The sequence below is a fragment of the Pezoporus flaviventris genome, unplaced genomic scaffold (genome assembly GCF_033815535.1).
Source record: "Pezoporus flaviventris isolate CSIRO_AGI_PZ_B2104156 unplaced genomic scaffold, CSIRO_AGI_Pfla_v1 ptg000041l, whole genome shotgun sequence".
In the NCBI taxonomy this organism is placed as follows: Eukaryota; Metazoa; Chordata; class Aves; order Psittaciformes; family Psittacidae; genus Pezoporus; species Pezoporus flaviventris.
Genome location: NW_026892589.1, coordinates 13,938,471 through 13,963,112, shown reverse-complemented (window position 1 = coordinate 13,963,112; position 24,642 = coordinate 13,938,471). Strand labels below are relative to the sequence as shown.

General features: G+C 49.4%; 1 protein-coding gene across 1 annotated transcript; it reads right to left on the bottom strand.

The window, feature by feature from the left end:
* Nucleotides 1-5,019: 5,019 nt before the first annotated feature.
* Nucleotides 5,020-24,406, bottom strand: UBE3B (ubiquitin protein ligase E3B). The gene is made up of 27 exons (XM_061466485.1): nt 24,288-24,406; nt 23,138-23,307; nt 22,932-23,052; nt 21,598-21,657; nt 21,256-21,360; nt 21,058-21,154; nt 20,477-20,562; nt 19,710-19,792; nt 19,486-19,591; nt 18,337-18,457; nt 17,527-17,704; nt 16,981-17,150; nt 16,312-16,479; nt 15,360-15,531; nt 14,667-14,785; nt 13,912-14,026; nt 13,420-13,519; nt 12,838-12,957; nt 12,344-12,520; nt 12,141-12,251; nt 11,568-11,705; nt 11,103-11,168; nt 9,047-9,105; nt 7,245-7,427; nt 6,518-6,629; nt 6,255-6,347; nt 5,020-5,798 (listed from the first exon to the last, which is right to left on the bottom strand). Exons 2-27 carry the CDS (start codon nt 23,302-23,304, stop codon nt 5,607-5,609), a joined length of 3,219 nt encoding a protein of 1,072 aa, XP_061322469.1. The 5' UTR covers nt 23,305-23,307; nt 24,288-24,406; the 3' UTR covers nt 5,020-5,606.
* Nucleotides 24,407-24,642: the final 236 nt, after the last annotated feature.

Sequence of the window (24,642 nt, the reverse complement as noted above, 5' to 3'; positions counted from 1 at the left end):
ATGGGACCAAAGCTGGTATTGATTGCAAGGAGAAATTAATTCAGCTACTGCACTTTAACATGAAGTAGAGATTAAATTTATCAGGGTGCACTCAGCTCCCAGCTTCCCCTTTTCCCTTTCTACCCAAAGATGCTGTAGTGCCGGTGTTGGGGTGACCTTGGTGCTTTTTAGATTAGATATTAGGGTTTTAGACGAGCTCTCAGGCAGAAGCTCTTCCCTGGGAGGGTGCTGAGGCGCTGGCACAGGGTGCCCAGAGAAGCTGTGGCTGCCCCATCCCTGGCAGTGCTCAAAGCCAGGTTGGACACAGGGGCTTGGAGCAAGCTGCTCCAGTGGAAGGGGTCCCTGCCTGTGGCAGGGGCTGGGACTGGATGAGCTTAAGGTCCCTTTCAACCAAAACCTGTCTATGATTCGAACTGCATGACCACAGGACCTAGTGCTATGGGCAGCAGCGAGAAAACATCTTGGTACCATCTGCCAATGGCCCTGGAGCCACCTCCAGTAATGCACAAGAGAACTGGCGAGACGGCAAAGCAGGAATAAAGCATCACTAAAATGAAATAGAGCCTTTAAATCAAATAAACCTCCCTTGCTCTGCATTAGCATTTGCTTTTCCAAGTCCTTTGTCCCCACCCAGCAAATCCAGCCGTACGGCATAGGGATTCCAGTGCCTGCACCTCATTAATATAATGGGAGGAAGGCAGATGCTTTGTCCAACACTGACTGTAGGCAGAGCCCAGATACATTCCTGCCTAGCAGGGTTCCTTATTTATGGTTACGTTGGAGCTGCCAGCGCAGACATATGTTGCTAAGGGTCGTTTACTCTTGTTTGTAAAATGTATGGCTGCTCCTAGCTTCTACACTGTCAAAACTGGAAGAACTGGCCCCAAAATCTCTTGCTGCATGATTGGATCAGACGCCTGTACATCTGTTAACGCGGTAGGAGCTGTAAAATGAAATAAGTTTCACTATAACTCAAGCACCTCTATTACTGCTACGATGTGTAAGCAGCAGAGCCGGCTGCTGCTCTTGCAGAAATGACACAAACATACATTTTGCCAAGTCATATGGAAATTTATCCAAGGCAGCATTTCCTCTGCTCGTGCACCAAAGGGAGGACTCGTAGTGTGCGTGGCCCCTCTCCATCCCCAGGCCTGACGGACAAGTTTTGGGGTACCCAGCTGTGGTGATGGGGAGCCCGCAGCAGTCCTGCACTCCTCCTCTCAAGCTGGAGGACCAGAAGGGGCAGCATCTGCCACCTGCAGTTGCAGGCCCCCAGAATACTCATTTTGCTTGGAAGTGGTCAAAGGAAAACACTCCCCATCCAAACAGCTCAAGCTACAACAGGGGAAGAACTTGGTTAGAGAAGGCTGGGTGGGCAGTTATGACACCCCAGGGTAAGAGCCACCATCCCTGCAGCAGACTGAGCTGTTTGTGTCAAGGAAAGGGCTGTCTCAGTCCCTAAGTTCTGCCCCTGCTGCAGCCTGGCAGAACCTGCCCCATCCCTGCTCCAGCAGCTCCATGGGATGTGCATGGAGAGGCTCAAATCACCCCAGGGGAAGCATCAAAGAACTTCACCTTAGAAACAGCCCCAACATCACCTCTGAACAGGCAGAGTGGCAGTGCCAAGGCAGTGCCGTGTAGCTCTGACCAAGCCATCACCCCCTCAGGTCACCCACACAGAGAGAAGCTGCAGGAATCCCTCATCTTGTTCTGCTCAGGGATGTGGTGACCAAAGCCCAGCACACCCTGCTCCATCCCAACCTCAACCAGCCCTGGCGTGGAGCACAGGCCAAGTGGCTGTGCCCAACAGTGGTATCAGAGGGAAGACCAGTGGGTGGTGAGAGCCAGGGGATGGGCAGAGTCTATAGGAACACAAGAGGAGCAGGGAGAAGAGCCGTCTGCTCCCGAGCACACTCTGCCTGCACTGCAGCAGTGGTGGGAGCCCATGGCTGGGACACGGCAGCACCAGCACCAAGGTCAGTCCACCCCTCCCGGCTCAGCACCAGCGCGGTGCAGGCCTGGCTGCCTGCTGCCAGCTCTGCCTCGGCGGCAGCAGCTGCTGCTCCTTGCCTTTGCTCTCCCTGACGGTGCCATATGCCTCAGTGTCAAAACAATGGCGCTTGCACACTGACTGCAAGCCCCATGCCCGGCTCCCGCCGCGCGCCTGCTCCCCACGGGGCTGGCCCCGAGCACCACGGGCACGGAACCACAGCGAGCACAGCACCAGGGGCATGGTGAGGGCAGGCAGCGAAGGACCGTGCTGCCATGCACCAGACCTGAGCCGGGGGGGAGCTGCAGCAGCAGCAGGCACAGCTCCTCGCTCTTACAAGGATGCTTCCAGAGCCAGACAAGAGGATGAACACAATGCCTGTGTCATTAATGTAAAGCTACTGTTATCACAGAACCATGGAATGGTTTGAATTGAAGGGACCTTAAAGCTCCTCCAGCTCCAACCCCTGCCACGGGCAGGGACCCCTTCCACTAGAGCAGCTTGCTCCAAGCCCCTGTGTCCAACCTGGCCTTGAGCACTGCCAGGGATGGGGCAGCCACAGCTTCTCTGGGCACCCTGTGCCAGCGCCTCAGCACCCTCACAGGGAAGAGCTTCTACCTCAGAGCTCATCTCAGTCTCCCCTCTGGCAGGTTCAAGCCATTCCCCTTGGCCTGTCCCTACATCCCTTGTCAAAGCCTCATATCAGCTCCATGGCTGACCTTAGGGCAGCTTCTAAAATCCAAAGCGCAGCCTTGTCCCACCACCCTGCATTCCCTAAACCTCTTTTCTCCTTCCCCCCACCAGTGAGTGCAGGATTCCTTGGTGTGAAGGTTCAGAATTGGCTCACCAGCTGTCCAAACCCAGTCCCAGCATCTAAAAGCTCTGCTCCCCCCATGCTCTGAGCTGGGGCAGAACACCCAGCGCAAGGAAGAGAAGACATCCAGTCACCTTGCTCATCCCAGGTTTATTCTTCTCTTCCCTGCATTTCTGATACAAGGGACATAACCAAGATCCCACAGAAACAAGTCTTCTATAGGAAGAACAGTCATTAATCTCCTGTGGCAAATCCATCCCTGCCCTACAGGGAGCCCCTGTGCAAGGCCACCGGTGCAGGCAGGGCTGGTCCCCACTCACAGCCTTCTGCTTGGGGTACAAACATACCAAAGCCAGTTGTAGAAAGCAGCTACACAAGAGAAATGGTGCTGCTGCTGCTCACACAGGCAGCAGGGCACCTACCAGGCAATCCTGGTTTACACACTAGCTACAAACTGGATGTAGTGCCTCATAGCGCAGTAATTGCAGGTTATGGGGCTCCTAGCTAAGTCTGCATTAAGATCTTTTCTAGGAATTATACTCCTGAGGAATGAAGGGAAAAAAGGGAGCAAAGATTCTATTTCAGTGTTCAACAGCTCACTTCAGTGAATGCTCATCGTGCTCTACTGAGGCACACTGCACCTCCCTAGGGAAAAAAGAAGGGATCTGGGGTGGTGTTTGAAGCTAAGACTGGTACAAGTCAGTGCCTAACCCTCTCAACCACACTGTCAGCAAGTGCTTCATGCCGAAATGCTCTATGTTAAAAACAGTGACGTTAATAAAACAAATTTACTCTTAATTCCTTTGGACTCGGAGCCCAGGATCTCGAGCCCTCTGAACACAGACATTCCTGCCCTCACCAACACTTCCAGTCACTCCTGTTTAGTAATGAAGCTGACATAGAAAAGGACCCTGGCTTTGCTTTCCAAATGCACATCCAGGCATTGGTTCTAAAACCAGGGTTACCTCTCCAAAAAGCAGCTGAAGCAAGCCAGAAGAGGAAGATGAAGCAAAGGCCATCTCTATACTCTTGGTTAAACAGCGCCAAGTATTTCCTGGTCTGTTTGAGTTGTGAAATGAAACCATGGATTCATTTCACAGATGAATGCCAAAGAGCCCAGGGAGCATCTCCCTGCAGAGCCCCGTGCTGCACAGAATGGGCCTGTGGGAAGGACCAAGGCAAGGAGGTAGGTTATGTCAGCCTCATGCAGGAGTGGCTGTGGTGAGGCTCTGAGCCCATCTGTCCACAAAGCACAGAGGGGCCAGAGCACAGGGTGAGGGTTACCAGTGTCTTACCTTAGGAAGGTAAGGAGGGGATGTGAAATCCAAGGGGAATACCAGCAGCTTCTGTGGGAGCTTGCTTCCTTAGTGAGCAGCAACAGGGGAAGAGGAGAAGATGACTGGTTTTTATCCTATCCTGAACTGCAGAACGTACATGGCTTTCCTTTGTGCCAGAAACCAGCAAGGACAGAGCAGCCCAGGAGATGGGAATCTCTCCTCTCCCTCAGCTCCTGCAGCACAAGGGGCCAAGGCTGGGAAGCTGCAGACACCTGACAAATCAGGCTCTGGACTGGATTAGAAATGGCAGGAAGGGTTTGCACCTTCCCAACACACACACCTATACCCACCTGCCCTTCAGAACCACCTGGAAGAGCTGCCTGCTCCAAGCAAACACCAAGTGTTAAAATAAGGCCAGAAAGAGACAAAGCGACCAAAAGAAATAGTTTGGCAACAAAGCAAATGCGGCTGTTACGCAGAGGCCAAGTCCTGTTTGGAACAGCACATCTCCCTAACAAAAGGGCCTGCAAACAAAGTGAAACTTCCACACAAGCACGAGGAATTTTGCCAGTGGTGGTTTCCAGAGGGCTCTGGGCAGCTCCACACATTCCCCTTCCATGGAGCACAGGGGGGACCTGCCCCACTGGAGCACCACGCTGGGGAGCGAGGGCTGCCCGAGCTGTGTGCCAGCTCCTGTCCTCTGGAAACTAAATCAAGTTAAACCTTTTTCTGCTCCTTGAGCAAGCTCAGACAACCCCTCGCCTCCAAAGCACAGGCCCTGGCATGAGCTTGGCAGAGGCACAGAGGCTCAGCACGCTGACCCTGTGCATGCAGCTTCAGCTCTTAACCTACAGCCCTCTGAAACCTTCCTGAGAATGGTGGGCTTCATCTGCTTGGTTTTAACCTGCTGAATCCAGAGGCTGGGCAAGTGGTTCACCCTCTGAGACACACACAAGGGCCTTGCACAGAGCAAGGGCACGAGGAAGCCCCCGGCCAGTACCTGTCCTGAGTAAAACAGTGGCACATCCAGCGCCGCCGCCTCCTCTCCCTGTGGGCTCTGTCATGTTTCTGCCTTTGTGCAGCCTCCCCCAGGCTGACTTCACCCAGTAAGAAACTGGACCACGTCCTGGGAAAGGGAAAAGAAACACTCCCACAGCAGCAGCTGCCCAGGCCCCACGGGCTGCCGGGGGGCATCACGGTCACTAATCTGACTGGCACTTGGACTGTTCCTTTTATGCTCCCCCGGGGTTTGCTTTTAAAGACGATTTACGTGGGTGTCAAGTGAAGTGTATTGGGTCGGGCCCATCACCTCCCTCCTCCTGGAGCAGTGCCCAACAAAGAGCCAGCCCTGTCTAGCCCAGCAGCTCTTCCCTGTAAACCTCTATTATCAGCTGCATCTCTCCAGCCCTCGAGTGAGCAGCCAGCTCCCACGGAGCTCATCCAGCCTCTGTGCGGGAAGGCCTCCACCTCCAGCAGCAGTCAGCAGCTCTGAGAGCCCCCATCGCGGAGTCCAGGGCCATGGCAACTAGGACAGCTCGAAGCCAGTGTTCATGCTGATGGCGTAGCGCAGCTTCTCCCGCAGGATGCTCTTCTTGCTGTAGTTGGGAAGCTTGAGGAGGTTGAAGCACGTGGAGGAGGTCGGCAGGCGCCCGCCCGGCTCTTTCTTGCGGATGGTGAAGAAGCCCCGCAGCACACTGCCCAGCGTGTCACCCGTGTCCTGGAACAGGGCAGAAATGCATCACCCTCGTGCTGCTCTGCTCTGCTCCTTCCAAGCAGGGTGCCTACACACAGAGGTGCTAAAACCTGTCTGCTAGGAACAGGGAGAGGCAAACCTCGAAGCCCTGCGCCCTGCAACACCTAGAAGGGAGCTCCTCTTGTAACTGCAACTGCCCTTAGACATGCAGGGTCCCTGGGGTAAGAGGCACAGGATGGCCCCAAGGAGAAAATACAACCCTAGAGACAGGCAAAAAGTGCCCAAGTGCTGCTGTATCTGGGAAGAGGTAGGTGCAGCTATATGCATCGTGTTAGAAGACTGTTCTCACTTTGCCCTACAGAACATCTATCTTTGTGTCTTAAAGAGTCTCCTGCTCAGACAAAGAGGAAGCTGGGCAGGACAGGAGGCCTGCAGAAGCCTGGCAGGGAATGTGTAAGACAAGAGCAAGCAGGGTCCTACCTGATCATCAGAGACCTCCACGCAGCGGATGGAAAAAGGAGGCTTGAGGTAGGCAAAGCCCAGCAGTGGAGGCCTGGAGCAGCTGGTAACAAACTGAAAGAGAGATGGGCAGTGAAATACAGCAGCAGTGAGAGCAGCCTGCCTGTAACAGACACATGGCATTCTGACACTGCCTCTCAGTGTCAACAGCACCCAGCTCACCGGAGAACTGCCCAGGCCCAAGCACTCCAAATCACAGGTTGGGCTGAAAGGACTGTGTTTACCTTGAGAAACATGGCTCTCTCCTCAGGGCTGAAGTCATTGCCCAGGATGTCCCACAGCCAGATGATGACTCGGTGACTCCCATGGAAGCCCCCATAGTACACCGTGTGTTTTCTAGGGAGAGAAAGCTTGTGACAGGCTTGTGTCCCCCTGCAGCAGGAGGGTCACAGCTGCCAGGTGATAAGCACTGGAATCAATGCCTGCTATGATCAGGGTTCACTGCTGTGGCAGACACTGCCAGGAGTGAGCCCTCACCAACACCGGGCACTTCATCAGAGAAAAGGGAAGGGAGAGAGGAATTCTGCTCTCAGGGAGCAGTCTAAGAAAGGATCCTTCCCGTTCAATAGAATCATGGAATGGTTTGGGTTGGAAAGGACCTTAAAGCTTACCCAGTTCCTACCCCCTGCCACAGGTAGGGACATCTACTAGAGCAGGTTGCTCCAACCTGTCCTTCAGCACTGCCAGGGATGGGGCAGACAGCTTCGCTGGGCACCCTGTGCCAGTGTCTCACCACCCTCATAGATTAGTACCCCCTTGTTCATTAGGACTTTGTCCAAATCAGCTTTAAGAAACACGTTCTTCAGCTCTATTTGTTTCTATTCACTCCCCAAACTTCCACTGGAAGGAGCAAAACGTTGTGACCAAGTCAGTGCCCTGCAAACCTCCATGCAGCTCTAACAACTGCTTTGGTTTATTGAGCCACACCAGCAGACCCAGTTGCTCACTCACTTTAAGTCCTCGAGGTCGATCTCAGCGTTGTCACCAGAGATGAGCCGCTGCAACTCGGGTGCAGAGAACATACGAATCCACTCAGGCTTAATGATGGACCTGAAGCCACTGATGAGTGCTGCTGTCTGGCTCTTGATCTGCGTGTGCATCCGGAAGTGAGCCATGAGATGGATGTAGCTGATCCTGTGCGTGACAGGGAAGGTGGCAGTGAAGAGCTGGAGCAGTAAAGGAATACCCACCTCAACAGTGCAGGAACGAGGCTGCTGACCTGCCTCTCCAACCCAAAAGGGATTGGCACTGCCTGGAGATGCATTAAACTTTCTTGTCCAAGGCCCTGCTCTTCATGTAAGCAGAAAGAGCTGTTGTTCTGCCCAGACTTTGCTGTCTCCCCCTGCCTCTGGTACTGCCTGAACATTTCTTAGAGCTCCTTCCCAACCCAGGGACTAACTGGCTCTAATAATCACTTGATTAACCTTGGCCAGAGAGAAGCCAATGGGGGGGAGCACGTGTCCAACTCTTCTTTAAAGGACCAGATCCCCAGTGACAGGCACTCCTCTAGGTTTGAAAACACAACTGTCTGGGCCCTGATGCCACCTGCACTGAAACTTATGGCTGGAGAAAACACCACACTAAAAACCACTTGGGAGATTGCCACCTTCATCCCAGGAGTATGGAAGAGGCGTGCTGTTTATTAGAGGGAAGCACCGTCAGGCTTCCTCTTCTCACCAACAATCAAAACAACCGAGCTTGCTGATCCTTCTTTATCAGCTCCTAGGCAGACACCACCAAAATCACACTGACAGGGTCTTCAGCGAGGTAACCTCCCTCCACTGTTAAGAGAGAGACCTATTTCTAGATTGCTTCCACTTGCACCACTTCTGCTCCCTCCCAACTACCAATTTGTGTGCACATCTGCACAAAGGCTTCAAAGTTTCCGCTGTAAGGGAGTAGAGCAACACAGAAGACTTTCAACTTTCTCCCTGAGCTGACTTCTGACAAGGCAAAGAGCCTTTCAAATGCAAACTCCCTGGTCAGAGCTCAAGAAGGGAGAAGACTGGGACCATCAAATTGCAGAGCACGACTAAAAGACAAATCCTCAGGTAGGCTCCAGCTTTCACTTGCCATTAAAGTGAACAACCCCCAGATTACCAGTTCAAACACACATCTGCTTAATAACTATTTTATCCTGCTTTTATGATCACTGAAGGGTACAGAGAAGAAGAAAATGAAGGGAACAAAAAGGTGGGTTTGGTTTCCAGGCTCCAGAGTTGACATTTACGATAACTATCTAAAAGCCGCTTATCTGTGAAAATAGCTACAGGGCTCCGTGTCTCCTCTGATTTCCTGTGCCCAAAGTACGACTGTCGACTGCATTTGAATTCACCACTGCCTCTTCTGAAGAGGGGTGCTTTATACAACTGCCACATGTTATCATTCTGAGAGGATCTGTCTGCTCCAAGGTGTCTTTGAGCATCTGTGCCCTCTATGTTCACGACCGTGTGCCTGAATTGCTTTGAATCCATCTGTCTGTATCTATCACCATCATTAAATCCTGCAGAATCTCACAGGCTCTGTGCCTTTGACCTCAGAAGTGCTGTTTCAAGAAGTAAATTGTCAATTTTTATTTTGCAAATCAAATTTAATGCAATTTCTGCCGATGAACTGTAACCAGGAAATTCCATTAAGATATTTATGTGCTCCTTCTACTCCAATCCATCTCAATTCATTCCAAATGCAAGCCCAAGGAACTAGAATCAAGTATTTTGCAGTGGTGACCTTAAAAATCTAATTGCTGTACTTACTTATTTTCATTGGTAACGGGAATGGTCTTCCCTCCAGGAACAAGTTCATGGCAAACAAGCTGAGGGAAGAAATGATTGTATTGCTAATTACTGCCTGGAACCACAATGGAAAGCAAGGCCCTGCTAAGCTGTTCCTTCCCCATAAAACATTCATTTTCACAATGAAACAGTAGGATTTAAAATGTAAGTAATAATTCTGCTTCTGCCTTGAACCAGTTGCACTGAACTATTAACAGAGTAATTGAACAGTGGGGAACTGCAACTCTCCCACCAGTGCAGCCAGCCCTTCTTCAAGAAGCCTCCTCTCCAGACTGATCCATCACTGCTGAACCGCACGCAAATCAATTCAAAGAGCCCTGGGGGACTGACACAATCCCAGAATCCAGAGGCTGAACGAGCTCAGCTTTGCATAGCTCAATCTAACAGTGCAATCCAAAGCTGTCTGCTCCACAGGTCTCATCTGGGGCCACTGAGTGACAGAGCTCCCTGGAGTCCACTGTCCCTCAAGCCGGGCGCTCAAGGCATGAAGCAGAGCACTCAGAAAGTGAGAGAGCTGGGAAGCATCTTGTCCCTGCCCTGCCAGGCCAGGGCTGGTGCTCGGCCAACAGCACAGCTCAGGGACAACAGCAGGAACCCTCCTGGTGCTTGCTGCAGCAGCAGAGTCAGGGATCATCGTTGCACCAACACCAAGTGATGGGAAGTCATTAACTCATGTATTACAGTGGCCTTGGTGCCTCAGTTACAGGTGACTTCAAGGCCAGAAGGGAGCCCAACACAGGAGAATTCATTGAGGAACCACAGGGTTACCCCACTTGGCTCAGCATGGCCAAAGCACAAGGGAAACAGCAGTGCCCTGGTTTGTTTTGAAGCTCTGCATGCAGCAGCACTCAGCATTTGACTGCTGGGCTCTCCTATGCTGTTTCCTACCTTTCTTTTTCAGGTGGAGAAACCTCAAAGCTCAAACCTCAGCAATCCTGAGGCAGCAGCGAGGCGTTGAGCCCACTGTGCTGTGGATGCAGCCTCTCATGTGTGCAAAGCAGGGCTGTATCAGAACTTCCCTGTCTTCCCACTCAACCTCACAGCTTTGCAGGTGCATTTACACTGCTATTGCTATTGGATGGAAGCTAAGTCCAAACTAACCAGCTTAGGAATAAGCAACTGCAGCATGCAAAGCTCTCAAGGACAAGCTGCCCCAGATAAACACTCCCATGACTTAGGGGTCTCTGAGCTCTCTGCCACTGGATTTACACTGCTAACAGTGCCCAAGCTTAGCACTAGCTGGGGTCTCCCCTCGGAACCTATAGCAACAGCAGCACACACAGACAGCAAAGGCATTTTATTTTGCCTATCCGTATTTTCCAGCTATTTACACACAGCATCACAGAACCAGGGCTCAAGCAAGCAGGTACCTTCAAGACTTCATAAAGGGACCACAAATGGCCTTTTCTTCTCAAGGCCAAGAGACCCCCTGACACATTCAAGTTTCTCTGACAGAAAGGGCTACTACGTTTGAAGACAAGGGATTTCTCCCTCCTCACAGAGATTTGAAAGCAGGGAAAAGCAGTTATGCAGGGAAAGCACAAACCAATGTTTTTCAACTAGAAAGGAAAAATCTGTGGCAGTAGAAAAACTCAGGGCCAGAGGGCAGCCTCTTTTGTGGAAACAGCTCTTTGCCCACAGCTAAATATTGAACCAAGTCACAGAACCCTGTGCCTGAGTTCAGAGAACCTCTGAAGCTGAGCCAGCCTTTCAGCACAGGCTTTTCTTGTGTAAAAGGAGCACAGAGCTCAGCCCTGAGCACAATCAAACACAAGGTCATTTATCAGTCAGTCCCCTCAGGATTCTTGTTCAGATGGGCCACACAGAGCATCCACCATACTCAGAAACACAAGCAGCAGAGGAAAAAACACTGGGCAGCACGAGCTTGGACAGGCTGGCTGAATTTTAGATGCTCAAGACCAGCTCTCAGGAAGCTCAGCAGACACCAAGAGCTGTAGTAGCTTGTCTCCTTTGTGTTTGGAATGCTGGCCCAAGCAGTCATTGAATAAAAACCTACCTGACCCATCACATCTTCATCATAGGACAGCGTTAAGCCCAGGTCACTGATATCACCATCGTAACGCTGGAGGAACAACAGAGAAAGGGGATGAAGGTCAGTAGTTAGCAGCAGGAGCTCTGCATCTTCTTATTACTCTTCTGGTGATCTCCAGCAGGCACAAGGCACCAAAGCATATCTAATACATGAGTTGCCTGAGGCTATGGGGAGACTGCACAAGAGCTGAGGCTAAAACTTGGGATTTCCTGACTGCCAGTTCCAGGTTTACACCTGCAGACTCCTTTCTCATCCCTGTTTGCCCCAGGAAAAACACAGGACAGCCGCCTGCCAGCCTGCTTCAGAATCGCCAGTTCCTTCCAGGGTGTTTAAAAGATGATCAGTACCCCAAAGACATTTGCAAATGCAGTATTTCCAGCAGCAGCGAGGGATTAGGGAGTTGAACAACAGGAAAAGTAATGCTCAAACCTTAATTGAAGTGAGATTCTTATAGAACTCAGAGTCCAGGGAGGGAAGTTCATCCACGGAGCTGTAGAAGACACTGTGGTGGTGCCCAAGGAGCTGGCTCAGGAAGAAGGAAGCAAATGGTACATCCACAACTATTCCCTACAGACAAGAATGCATAGGTAAGATCCCACTGTGTGCCTGTTCTGTGCAGCATCTCCGGAGGCCTGCAGGCATTTCATGTGCTGTGGGACAAGTGCAAAGATTCAAGACAACAAAATCAGCCAAAAACCCCAGATCCTCATAAAATCCATTCATTAGAGGAGGCAACAGGGGAAATTCATGTTTCCTTTGAAAGAACTACCTTACATGGAGAGGGTAATGGATTTTTAATCCACGCCTGAGTAAGTGCCAGACTGCTCCACCATCGGTGCCTTTACCCAGGTCATTTTTCCTCTTCAGTCATTTACCTCTTCAGTAACACCTCTCCAAACATATGACAGATGCTCTCAAAGGCAAAGGGCACCGTCACAGAACTGCATCTGGACAGTGCTGTACCAACAGTGACAATATCCTGATATGGCCCCTTCAGCTCACCTCATACACAGCCTTCCCAAGCATCTTCCCCACAAACTCAAAGAGCTGTAGGTAGTTCTCGTGGATGTAGGATGTTGGGGATGGATACAGCCTCTCATCACCACTGGTTGTCTGCACACAAACAGAGGTAACAGCACAGTGAGCCAGCCTGCTCCTGCTTGCAATGGGTCACTGTGGTCAGCTTCTGCAGCCCTGCATCATACCTTGAACAGATTGAGTGCAGGGTCAAACACTTTTTTTATGATCTCTTCCAGAAACTCTTTGAAGACCCCATCTTGGTCAATCCCAGCCTCATCGACTCCCAGGTCATTCACAAACTTCACCCTGATCACTCCCTTCATGGCATTCTGGGAGAGCTGCCGTAGCTGTTCGTATCCATCCTACACGGAGCGGAGGAGCCAGAGGACAGTCACACAGGGAGACACGTGAAACACCCTCACAGCATGCAGCAGAGACAGGAGACACCTAAACCACAGCAATCTGCACCTGCCACTGTATATTGTGTTCAAACAGACCAGCATTCTTCCTCGTCAGGACTCCAGGTTTGTAGCTGATCTGAACTAAGGTTCATCATCCTGCAACACTACTTCATCCAAAAGCAGACAGACTGGCATGGGCCCCGCAGCACCCACAGAGGAGGAGGTAACAACATACTCACACCCCATACTCCTGCCAGACCGAGTCACTGGTTACTCACCTCCAGCATACGTGAGCGGCGGATAGTGATGTGTGTGACGTGAGGGGATGCAGAGCTGGTTTCAACCAGGCCAAGCTTCTCCTTCTCCTTTGTCACCATGTTACGGAAAAGCAGAACCCTCTTAAGGGGAAAACAAATGTAAGTCTTCATCCACAAGGCTCCTTACCCTGCAGTGCAGGTTGTCCTGCTCCCAGCAAGGCCCAATGATGCCATCTACTCTCTAGGAACAGTGGGGCCAAGAAATCCTCGAAGCTCTGCTTTGGGAGGGACATTGTACATTGTAGAAAAGCACCTTTCCTATCACCACATAAAGATCTCTCATCTAAGGCACTTTGCTTTTTTCTCCAAAGCCACATCATGCACTGCTGGAGGAGTCTATGCAGCTGCCCACACAAATCCGCTCTCTCTCAATGAGAAATCAAGACACATTAGAGGAAGTATATTGGGGAGGGGCAGGAGATGATTTTGTTCCACTGGTATTTCAATCACAAGCTCCATGCCACAAAATGCTCAAGACACACATCCCTTCCACCCCAGGCCACCAGGTTTTTAGCCTCCATCCTCTGCCCCTGCCCCACTCACGTTCTTGTGGGGGATGACATGTGGGATGTACTGCAGGAGCAGCTGAGCTCGTTTCTTGTCCTTGTCCAGCTCCTGGAAGAGCACACTGGGTTTGAGGTCCCTTTACAAAGAAAGGCACAGATTCAGAGATCCCTGAGAAATGCCCATGTGTGGTATAAACAGCTGGGGGTGGGAGAGAGAGGAAACCTGTAATGATTTCAAACACAACTTAAATGCTCAGGCGTACACATCTAAGAAGAGACACTCAAGCAGGTAGGTGCTGAGTCAGTTTTCAAAGCACCACCCTCCATGAGCAGCAGCTAATCCGTATACCACAGAAGAGAAGCCCAATAGCAGGGGTGTCCTTACATGCAAACACAGGGAGCAGTTCTGACCCTGATCTCAGGGGCAGAACAAGAGGCACCCGATTTCAAGGAAGGGATCCCAAACCAGCCTCCACAGGAGGACAAGCCCACAGCTGCACAGGGTCCATGCCTTGAGCTGGACACTTACTTGCGTAACCAGTGATCCTCAGGAGCAAATCGCCTGCGGCAGTCCCTTTCATACAGGACCATGAGCCAGCCATGGACAGAGTGAAACAGCTCCAAGGTCTCCCCTCTGGCATTCTCTGAACAAAAGGAACAAAGCAGCAATGGCCAGGCACCCCAGGTAACACGAGTGTCCAAGAGTAACATGCTCATCATCTGCTCCACACTCCCAGCAGCAGTGTATTTCTCTGAACCTCCACTGCCTTCAGAGGTTAGGAGGAGATTTTGTGCCTCCCAGAAGACAGACAGCACCTTCTTTGATCTTAACCACATCAAAGCCACCTCAGCCAGCTCCAACTGAGCCATCCCAACAGTAATGGACTCTCTCATCTAATTATTAGAGCTGTACCCAGATGATACCAGCATATAGGTCAACACTAGATATCTACAGAGACCTGAGCCAGCCCACTCTGCTTTGGCAAAGCACCGTCTTACTCTTGCCCAACACATGGCCCAGTCATGCTAAACTTAGCCTCTGGCACTAAACAACATACCCATCATGTCTGGTACACAAATTCTTATAGGAAATGAAAAAGTGCACTGTGTTTGGTGCCAAGCAGGACAGTGGCATCTGGACATCAAAAGACTGGGACATGTTCTCATGTCACACAATGCAGTATGGGTTTTGTGCAAAGTAATAATTAGCAGGAGCTTCAAATTCCAAACTCATCATCACTTGTTCTAACAATAACATCACCTGAAGTTACTACAAGAACTTACCTACAATTCCATCCCAGATCATCTTAAATACAAAGGAATTCAGGAAAGATGAGATGGTAACAAGCTCTTCCAGTTTGAACGAAATCTGCTCTTCATAGACCTCTATGTCATCCAGAATCCTACCAGAGCAAACAAATGCAAATGCACAAGTGTAAATTGAATTCCCTTTTGAAATTTTCATAAAGGCCCATTATCCTACAGCAGCAGCTCTTATTTCTATGACAACTGATACCCATGAAGATCTGAAGTCATAAACAACTAACCCTTATTTACTGATTTTGATCGGTATCTGATCCTAATAGAAGACAGCATGAAAGGTCTGAGATAGAAGCAAAGCAACTATTTCTTAGTTAAAAGGACCTATGCACTCATCCTCTGGAAAACTTCTGGATCATTCAAGCCAAGAAAAGTGTCACTACTGAGCAGCCAGGGCAGCTTTCCACCCCTTCTCCAATCCTTTGTGTTGGGTAAGTCTAGGAGTGAGACAGCAAAGGAGTTGTAAAGAGAAGCTCATAAGCTGGGGAGCTTTCTTGCAGCAGTATTGTAACATTCTCCCTCAAGGCTTATCAGGACTCAAAATGCCTAGTTATCTCTAGGGGAAGGCAGCAAGACCTTAACTATTCCACTTGAAACTTTAGGAACACAACAGCTTCATGTTACAAACCTAGAGAGCACCCTCAGCTTGATACCTACGTGATGAGGTGGCGGGAGCAGTCACAGAAGAGCATCAACATGGCCAGCAGCCTCTTGGATTCCTCCGTGTCGTTATTCAAGCACTCCAAGAAGAGCTTTAACCCACCCTGAGGGCCCAGCTCACAGATAAAGGCCCATAATTTGGGCAACAGATCATCCAGGTAGGTGAGGCCTAGAAAAACATAATGCACATTCAGTAAAGCTTGTTCATGCAGGCCCAGGGAGACCAACGTGACTTGGAGCTTGAAGATCCTTTTGCAAAAGCAACACTTCTGGCAACATAAGCATCACATTTGGCTCCCAAGCCTGCCTGCATTAACAAGAGATGCTCAATCCCCAGGGAAGAGGAAAAAAAGCTTTTAACAAGCAATTAGTTTGCACATTTGAAACCCCTTCCTATGATTCTGCAGCTTTAGAAAAGAATGAATTCCTGTGGTCCAATCACCATTAGAGCCATCTTAGAGATGAGAACACAAAGAATGACTTTGTACCTGTGGTCAGCACTACAGCCACAAAGCAACCAAGGCTCTGTGCTTATCCCTCTGCTCTAGTCACTAGACCAAAGCACTGCTTATCTCCTCCTCCATCCATTCCTAAGACAGGTCATTTGTTCTCAAGACGTATGAAAGCAATTCAGTGTTTCCACCATAAAGATTAATATTGCCAGGCTTCTCGAAAACACTGACTCAGTCTTAAGTTTGCTATGGAGTAACCAAGGTTTCATTACAGGAAAACTTGCTTCAGTTTGTATTCTGGGGAGTTAATGCTTGATAAAGAAGTGATGAATGTTATTGATCAGATGTATGATCCCAGATGGAACAAGCCTTCCACCCAGCAGTCAATGAACTGCTGTCAGTAATAAAACTACCAATAAGTCAATAGAATTTAATAAGAAAAACCTTTCTTTTTCTCTCCATTTTAAGTGATGTAAAAAGCACTGATGGGCCCTGACCTGTGAGGATCTGCAGGCGGATCTGTGTCAGCGTTGTGAGCGTGGTCTGGTACAGCACACAGATGCTGCACACCTTCTGCACCTCAGCCGAGTCCACTCGCTTGCCTCCAACAGGCTTGAGGATGTTGCGGACAGAGGCTGACTTCTGGAAAGCTCTTTTGAACAGATCTGGGGGAGAGAGAAGCACATGAGGAATGTGATTCAAACCCACTCACACTCAGACACTTGGCAGCCCTGCAATAAAATGGATTTTGGCAGACTGGGTCACCCCCCCCAGACAGTAGGTTTTGGTGGTCTTATCTGGCAGATCACTGCATTGCTGCTAGCAACATGAGGCAGCTTCACCTTGCTTTTCATCTGGGAAGCTGGGCTCCCACCTTGCCCTGGGAAGTTCTAAGTTATGCAGAAAGCACCTCAGCTACTTGAGAAAGAGTAAAAGCTGCTAAAATAAGTAAGTAATTTTTATAGCACCAAAGAGACACCCCAGGCTACAGAGGCATTCCGAGCAGGAATTACAATCAGGGAGATCAGATCCCCACTTAAGCAGCAGCAGCTGCTGCAAGTAACTACTCAAAGCTTTTAGCCTAAGTGGAGAAGTCAAAGCCCTGCGAGTCTGGGAGAGAGAAAGACACATGTACACACACACAAAGGGAGCCCTGTAGAACTCACTCTTCATAGGAAGGCTGTTCTGAGGGGAAATGGGCTGTAATGGCAGCTGAGCTATTTCCTGATTCTCCAGCAATTTCTTGCTGAGCACATCACAGAAGAGGATGCGGATCATATGGACTCCCCAGAGATGCTGCAGTTGCTTTGTCAGCAGAGGCATGGACTCATTCAATCTGAAAGACAAGTCAGAGAGCCATGTTAGAAGGCAGGCTGGAATAAAACACCAGCCAGTGATAGTGTGATACATTCAACTCACAGTCAAAATGGAGCATGCACCCTCCCTACAGCTGGTCCTCACAGGAAGAACTGATACACAGGTCCTATATTGGGTGTATACTAACTGATTTTTCTAATCTCATATTCTGTGTATGAATGCAGCAGTTTGTATTGTGCAGATTTCATAGTTATAACCTGAAACATCTGAGAAGTTATTCTGAATAGGGTCACACTGTTCATCTCAAACCAGAAACCACATTTCAGCATAAAAAGAAGAGGAAAAATAGAGAGAGAAGCTTCATCGTGGATCAGCAGAAGGTCCTCCTCACTCACCCATAATCCACAGTCTGTGAAAACCAGCCCAGAACAGGATGCCAGTGGGTGAGGTTGGATTTCTTTTGTGACACGTACTTCTGGCAGTAGGAGAGCATGTGAATGAGCACACCCACAAAGTGAGCTGTCTCCTCCTCAAGAACTTTATCATTCAAGGAGCCCAGGAACACAAGATTCCCTGGAGGAACGACCAGCACAGTGAGATTTAAAAGAGGAACAGATGCTGCAGGACAGCGGTTACAGAGAGAGCAGCCAAAATGAACCCAAACCCTTTTCCAAGGTCAGGAGAGAATTTTTGTGAAGAATGGCTACAGGAGGCAAGCTATTTCCAGCACACATCAGTCACTAAGGTGGTATGTTCCTATGGCCACCTGCATCCCACCAATACCTTCTACGAAGTACTATAAAGCTACAATCCATGGTTATTCCAGAGTTACATCTGTTCCTCTAGTTACTTTTACAGCAATGTGAACTTCAATACTTCAGTAGCATGCCTATTAGGGAAGTGAGATTCAAGTCTGATATGCTACAAGACTTTCTCATGGTCCAGGTGAAAAGCTAGCAGGGATAATACACAGTTTAGGTATGATGACAGGTATACAAGAGCAAGTCTCTGCCCCTTCTTCCATTACTAAGGGCCTTAAAACACATTTACAATACCCCCAAAACACATCTCTTATTATTTAGAAGCTATTTAGATAAGGATAAAACCCCCCAGATGATTTGGAGGCAGCTCTGACCCATGGAGAAAGATCTGAATCAAGACTATCTTCCAAGCACAGTCAAACAAAGAAGTGTTAGGGTGCTTACCTAACAAACAGAGAGTGTGACTCCCCTCTAAGCACACGCAGACATCCTGGCATTGTGCTTCCCGACTCAAAAAGAGGATGAATTTGCGGAAAAGCTCATGGGATTCTATCACCACCAGACGCTGGAAGTCAGAATTTAAGTGCCAGTGAGGCTGAGAAGCACCACACAGAACCACACCTCGCCTGCCATCACCAAGTTGGACTGTCACTTCTTGCCAAAGAAAGCAGCAAGATGAGCCTGTGGCACTGAAGGGAGTGTTTGACATGAAGCTGGTCTAGGAAACAAAACACTCTGCAGGTGCACAGGCTATGTTCTTGTTCTAGACAGACGTTTGCAACTGTCTACAGAATACCCATGTGGCCCAAAATGTGTCTTATTTTATTCATTTATCTGTTTTCGGGCAGCTCAGCCCATCACCCACTGGCATCACCTGGACCTCACCTGGAGCATTGTGTGCAGTTCTGGTGTCCTCAACATAAAAAGGACATGGAACTGTTGGAACAAGTCCAGAGGAGGCCACGAGGATGATCAGGGACTGGAGCACCTCCCGTATGAAGACAGGCTGAGGAAGCTGGGGCTGTTCAGCCTGGAGAAGAGAAGGCTGCATGGAGAGCTCAGAGCAGCCTTCCAGTATCTGAAGAGGGCCTATAGGGATGCTGAGGAGGGACTCTTCATTAGGGACTGTAGTGACAGGACAAGGGGTAATGGGTTCAAACTGAAACAGGGGAAGTTTAGATTGGCTATAAGGAGGAAGTTCTTTACTGTAAGGATAGTGAGCCACTGGAATGGGTTGCCCAGGGAGGTTGTGAATGCTCCATCCCTGGCAGTGTTCAAGACCAGGTTGGATGAAGCCTTGGGTGCCATGGTTTAGTTTGAGGTGTCCTTGCCCATGGCAGGGGGGTTGGAACTGGATGATCTTAAGGTCCTTTCCAACCCTAACTATTCTGTGATTCTATGATCAATAACTCTGGGTTTCTAACACCACAGAAGTTATCTGGAGCATCTAGGGATCAAGCACTTCCACAGCAGAGAGCTGAAACTGGCAAACAGAAATGCCAGTGCTCTGTTCCAAGAGCTGATAAAATGGAACAACAAGTGACCCTACGTGACATTCAGTAGGGTTTGGGTGCTATTACATCACCCACTTACCTCAGGTGTTAGAGTAGCAAGATGAGTCATTATAGCAGGCACAGACATGATATGGATCAGAAATGACCTCAGCAGGTTGTCTGAAAACTGTGCAGCGACCACAGGGCTACAGAGAGACAAATACTTCAATGCAAGTAACCTGACCAAGCAATGGGGAGTGTTTCAAAAGCACAAGAAGGACAGCTTTGGCTGCACATCATCCCAAGCTGCTCTGGCTGCCTTACCGCAGTGCAAGAGAGAAGACAGCAGTTAAAGAGCCTTTGGACAGGGAAGGTCTGGATCTTGCCAAGCCATTAGTCAGCAAAATCTGGAAATTAAAATAATAAAAGTAATCAAAAACCACACAAACCCCCTCAGCAAAAAAGATTATGATTACTTCTGAAAGACATTTTTAGACCAGAGAGAAAGAACACCACCAAAGCAACCCAAAACCCCGTTATTACAAGTCATTTGGCAGAACTAAAAGAGCTTCGGGTTAGCAACAGCAGAACAGAGACAATGCAATGGAATCACACACTCTACAGTACTTATTTCTCTAGGACCTGTACCCAGAACGTCTCCAGGCCTTTACAAATGAGCAGGCAGGGCTCACAGCTGCTTGGTAACATAATTCTCATTTAAAGGATGAGGAAAAATGCCATGAGCATCTTTCCCCAGCAGAACAGTAAATAACCCAAATCCATGCAACATGGCAGCAGCAAAGTTTGGGAAGATATTCAAGACTCCTTCCTGTCTGTCTCATGAGAGATGATTAAGTAGGAGTCAGAATCAGCAGCAGTGGCAAAAAGGAGACAGCGCATTTGTTTCAAGTGGAAAGACTCTGCTTTTACTGCTTCAAAGAAAACTGACCACACACAAATTCCCAGTGCTCCACAACCACAACACACCACCACAGAGATTATAAAAGCTTCCTCAGAACAAGGACCACGGCACAGGACTGGGGCTTGTTTTGCATGAAGAGAAGACAGAACTGTATCAGCCCAAGACTGACCTGCAGCACGGAGTAAAATCCCTTCTGATTCAGATGTCCCATGATGTTTGCACAAATGTGGTTCATGGCAGGCCTCAGGGTTTCACCTTATGGGTTAAAGCACTAGTGTTACTAAACTGGCATCACTCTTCACTTCCTTACACACTCTAAAACAGTTCATCACCCCGTAAGTCGTTCTTGCACAAAGTCCCTTATATGCAAAGCCACCATTTTAGCAGCATTTCACATCAAGTCTTAAGGTGCAAGAGTCTCATTTCCTTACAACACTCGTCCACCTTTTCTATGTGCATTTCCTATAAACCCCCAGTGCTAAGCACATTCCAGCATCCTTTGAACACTGCCCTCATGTGTGGGATTTTGAAGCATTATAAAAATGTTGTAACAACTGTTGCTGCTCTAAGGGAAACAGCCTGTCTAATCCCCAGGGAATCGTTGGTGTTCATTCTGTGCTTTGTGCAAGAAGCACAATGAATCTTTGCAGCAAGCACAGGGAGAAGACAAGGTGCACAAACAGCATTTGGTAGATTTTAATAGCAAGTCCCAAATCAGTGACTTAGAAGCACTGAATTGGATGCACCAACCTTTTCCCCGAAGGATTTTCCATGTGGAAGTGTCTGTGAAGGTGACAAGCATTGTGAGGTGCAAATTGACCAGTCTGGAGTCTTGTAGGATGTCAGGCTGCCATAACAAACACCAGTGTTAACAAATTAAATGAGCTTTGGGCCAAACTACAGACCTGTGACATGCAGGGTGCAAAACACAGAGAAAATATTCCTTACCTTAAGCTGCTTGAGAAATTCACAGCAAAACCACAAAATGTCTTTGATCTGTTTGATCCACAGGAGTGTAAGATCCTTGGAGAGCGCCAGGGACACATACCACACCTGAGGAAGGCAGGATACAAATGGGAGCAACATTAGTATGTGTGCTACAGACTGACAGAAAACATTACTTTGGAAGCTTTGTAACAAAGCAACCTCCTCAGTGCCCTGCTGAACCCAGCAGCAGGACCAAGTTACTTCTCTCCCCAAAATTCACTGAAAAACCACTAAATCCCCACACATAGAATGAAGAAAACCCAAACAACCCTCCCACCCCCAACCAAAACCCATTCTGCTGACCTTGGGCTCATTCTCAGCATCCATACTGTTAAGAATACAACGACACAGCTTCTCAAATCTCTGGGGGGAAAAAGCAAGTGGCATTAGTTCTAACTACAGGATGGGCTACTCTGGAAAAGCACAAGGAAGAGCTCAGCAGAGGGAGTCAGACACATCTGTATCAAACCAACAAATATTCCAGACACATTCCCTGCTCTTTCCCCAAGAGCACATCTGCACGTCACGCTTACAGCTACGCAGAGGAGTTCCCTCCTTGACCACGGTGCTCAACAACAGGAGGAATGTCTCAGCCATCCCTGTTAAACTGCCCCTCTCAACAGCACGAGCTGAAGCCAGGGAAAGCATCTTCCTGTTGGGGTTCAGCCACAACAACATAATGCTAATGAGTGCAGCAGTGTGTTCCAAACTCCTGACTATCACAGCTCTGGGGGGGATCACACCCCCAACTCCTTAATGATTATTTCGGTCCAACTGTATTTGCCAGATGCTCACAAGTTATAAAGCTATGCTGAGCCACAAATTTGGCTGCTGTGGGGATCTGAAGCAAGAGCAGAGTCCAGAAATAAGAGTGGGAATGAGCACAATCTAGTCCTCAGCCCAGCAAGGACTGACTTGATGGTGGAAGGGGAAGAAGAAGCAGCAGAGCAGGAACTTTTCAGCAACACACCCAATTACTGTATGAAGAACTGCAGATGGATGCCAGGCATTAAAAGAGTTGGATAACACACACATCTCTTTTTGATGCTGTACCTACAGAAAAGTGAATCTGCAGCACTTGCCCCATCAACAGGGGTTTGAGGGAACAGAGATTAAAGAAGTCACCCACTGCAGCTGCAATTTAACTACAGCCTTTCCTTTTCCAATTGTTTGCCTTATAATTGCCCTCATCATTATTTCATAGACACTATGGCAAAGGGCTTCACTCTGAAACCACAGTTGAGGGCATGGTCAGAAAAGCAGCTGCAATACAAACAGCCAACACATTGCACTGTGCCAGGAGAGCAATCTGTGACTGGCCACAGCGCACCTGCCTGGGGAGCTGATGCAGCTGACAAAGTCAGGAAGCTGCTCAGTTACTGAGGTTGGCACAGTCACCAGGAACAGCATCCATTAAACTACATCCTGAATAGGAAATTGCTCCTGAAAAATTCAAGGCTTCTTGTGTTTCATTCCTACAGGCAGATCTCGCCCAGAAGGACCAGGAAACAGAGATCACATTTCTGAAGCCAAAACACAACACAGGAACCTACACCATCACTAGGAAACTAATTAACCATAGTTAACATGTTAAAATGCGTTCTCAAAAGAAAAGCCCATCAGAGTAGCCCCCTTACCTCTTTGTCCTCTTTGTGATTAAATACGAACAGCAGTTTCCTAGCAATTCTGAAGACGGAAAGAGCACTCCTTTTGCTCGAGCCAGATTCATTTGTCCCAAAGAAATCCTCCACTTCTCTCCTACCAAAGAGGGCAACAACGAGGATCAGAAGGTGAAAACCCAGCGCACGTCTCCAGGCAGGAGCCAAGGGAGGATCCCACACACCTTATCTCCCTCTGCAGGCGGCATCGGCAGAGGAACCTCCTGACCAGAGCCTGCAGCAGCACCGCAGCACGCTCCCGCTCCTTCAGCTCCCGCCGCTCCTCCCGGGCCTGGCGCGCTTTGTCGAGGAACTGGGCTTTGGAGGACTGGCTCGCACTGAACATGTTCATCACCTGGGAGCGAGGCAGCAGAGGCTCACTGCAGCAAACACCTGGGAACAAGGAGCAGAGGGCACAAAACACACAGGCAGGGGGAAGCCTTTATGTTCCTCCTGAAGGTCGACAGCACACAGCGAAGTAGGGCAAGGGGAGAACCCAGCGGCACAGAGAGCAATGTGTGCAGCGCACGGCCCGGGAAGCCATGGTTACTTGGCAATGGGACTGCAGCAACACACAGACAACGAGATCAGAAGCACTACAGCAATGCCCACAACATAATGCAGAGAAGTAGGCTGAGAAAGTTGGGGCTGTTCAGCCTGGAGAAGAGAAGCTGCGGGGAGACCTCAGAGCAGCTTTCAGTATTTGAAGGGGGGCTATAGGGATGCTGGGGAGGGACTCTTCATTAGGGACTGCAGTGACAGGACAAGGGGGAACGGGTTCAAACTCAAACAGGGGAAGTTTAGATTGGATCTAAGGAGGAAATTCTTTCCTGTTAGGGTGGTGAGGCACTGCAATGGGGTGCCCAGGGAGGTTGTGAATGCTCCATCCCTGGCAGTGTTCAAGACCAGGTTGGATGAGGCCTTGGGTGAGATGGTTTAGTGTGAGGTGTCCCTGCCCACGGCAGGGGGGTTGGAACTGGATGATCTTAAGGTCCTTTTCAGCCCTAACTATTCTATGATTCTATAAGTAGATTTTAAGAGAAATCAAATAAATGCTCAGTGTGGTGTCATTGTGCTCCACTCCTTGCACTGCAACTCCCCTTTCTGGTCTTAGCTGCTTTCATTTTCCTCTTTAGAGATAAAGGACAAGAACAGTTCTACAGGCAAGAACTATGTTCTATAGTTCTATAGGCAAGAACTATGTTCTATAGCTCTATAGGCAAGGATATGAGGGAAAAGGCATAGGAGATGCTTGGAAGTTCCTTTATTGCCACCCAACAAGACAAAACGCACAGACCCAACCAGGGCTTTATAAATCCTCAAGAACAAACTCACCTGAGGGCTTACCCCGTCACAGGAGGTGCACGGCAGTCATTCACACCCAAACATGGTGCTCACCCGCTGGCCTCGGGCGGCTCCTGCCCAGAGAGGGGCATTACCTGTGGGCGATTCGGGGGTTCAGGCTTTACCTTTGCAGATCCAAGTGCTTTTGACCGGACTCACCCCTAAATACACCCCCAAGAGAACGTGAAGCCAGAAAGGCTCCAGGAGAGGCGCAGCACCGCTCGCTGTGGCTCCCGGCACGGGCACCCCCTCACGGTTAAGGTGAGGGAGCTCATCTGATGTACAACACAAGCCTAAAGCGCGGCAGGGCCCTGGAACCGATCGGCAGCCACCCGCACAGCCGGCA

Coding starts and splice junctions, on each gene's coding strand:
- UBE3B (XM_061466485.1), bottom strand. CDS start 23,304: ATGAACATGTTCAGTGCGAGCCAGTCCTCCAAAGCCCAGTTCCTCGAC. Junction 19,793..20,476: donor GATTTTACTCCGTGCTGCAG/GTCAGTCTTGGG, acceptor TTTAATTTCCAG/ATTTTGCTGACTAATGGCTT. Junction 18,458..19,485: donor TTGCTACTCTAACACCTGAG/GTAAGTGGGTGA, acceptor TCTGACTTCCAG/CGTCTGGTGGTGATAGAATC.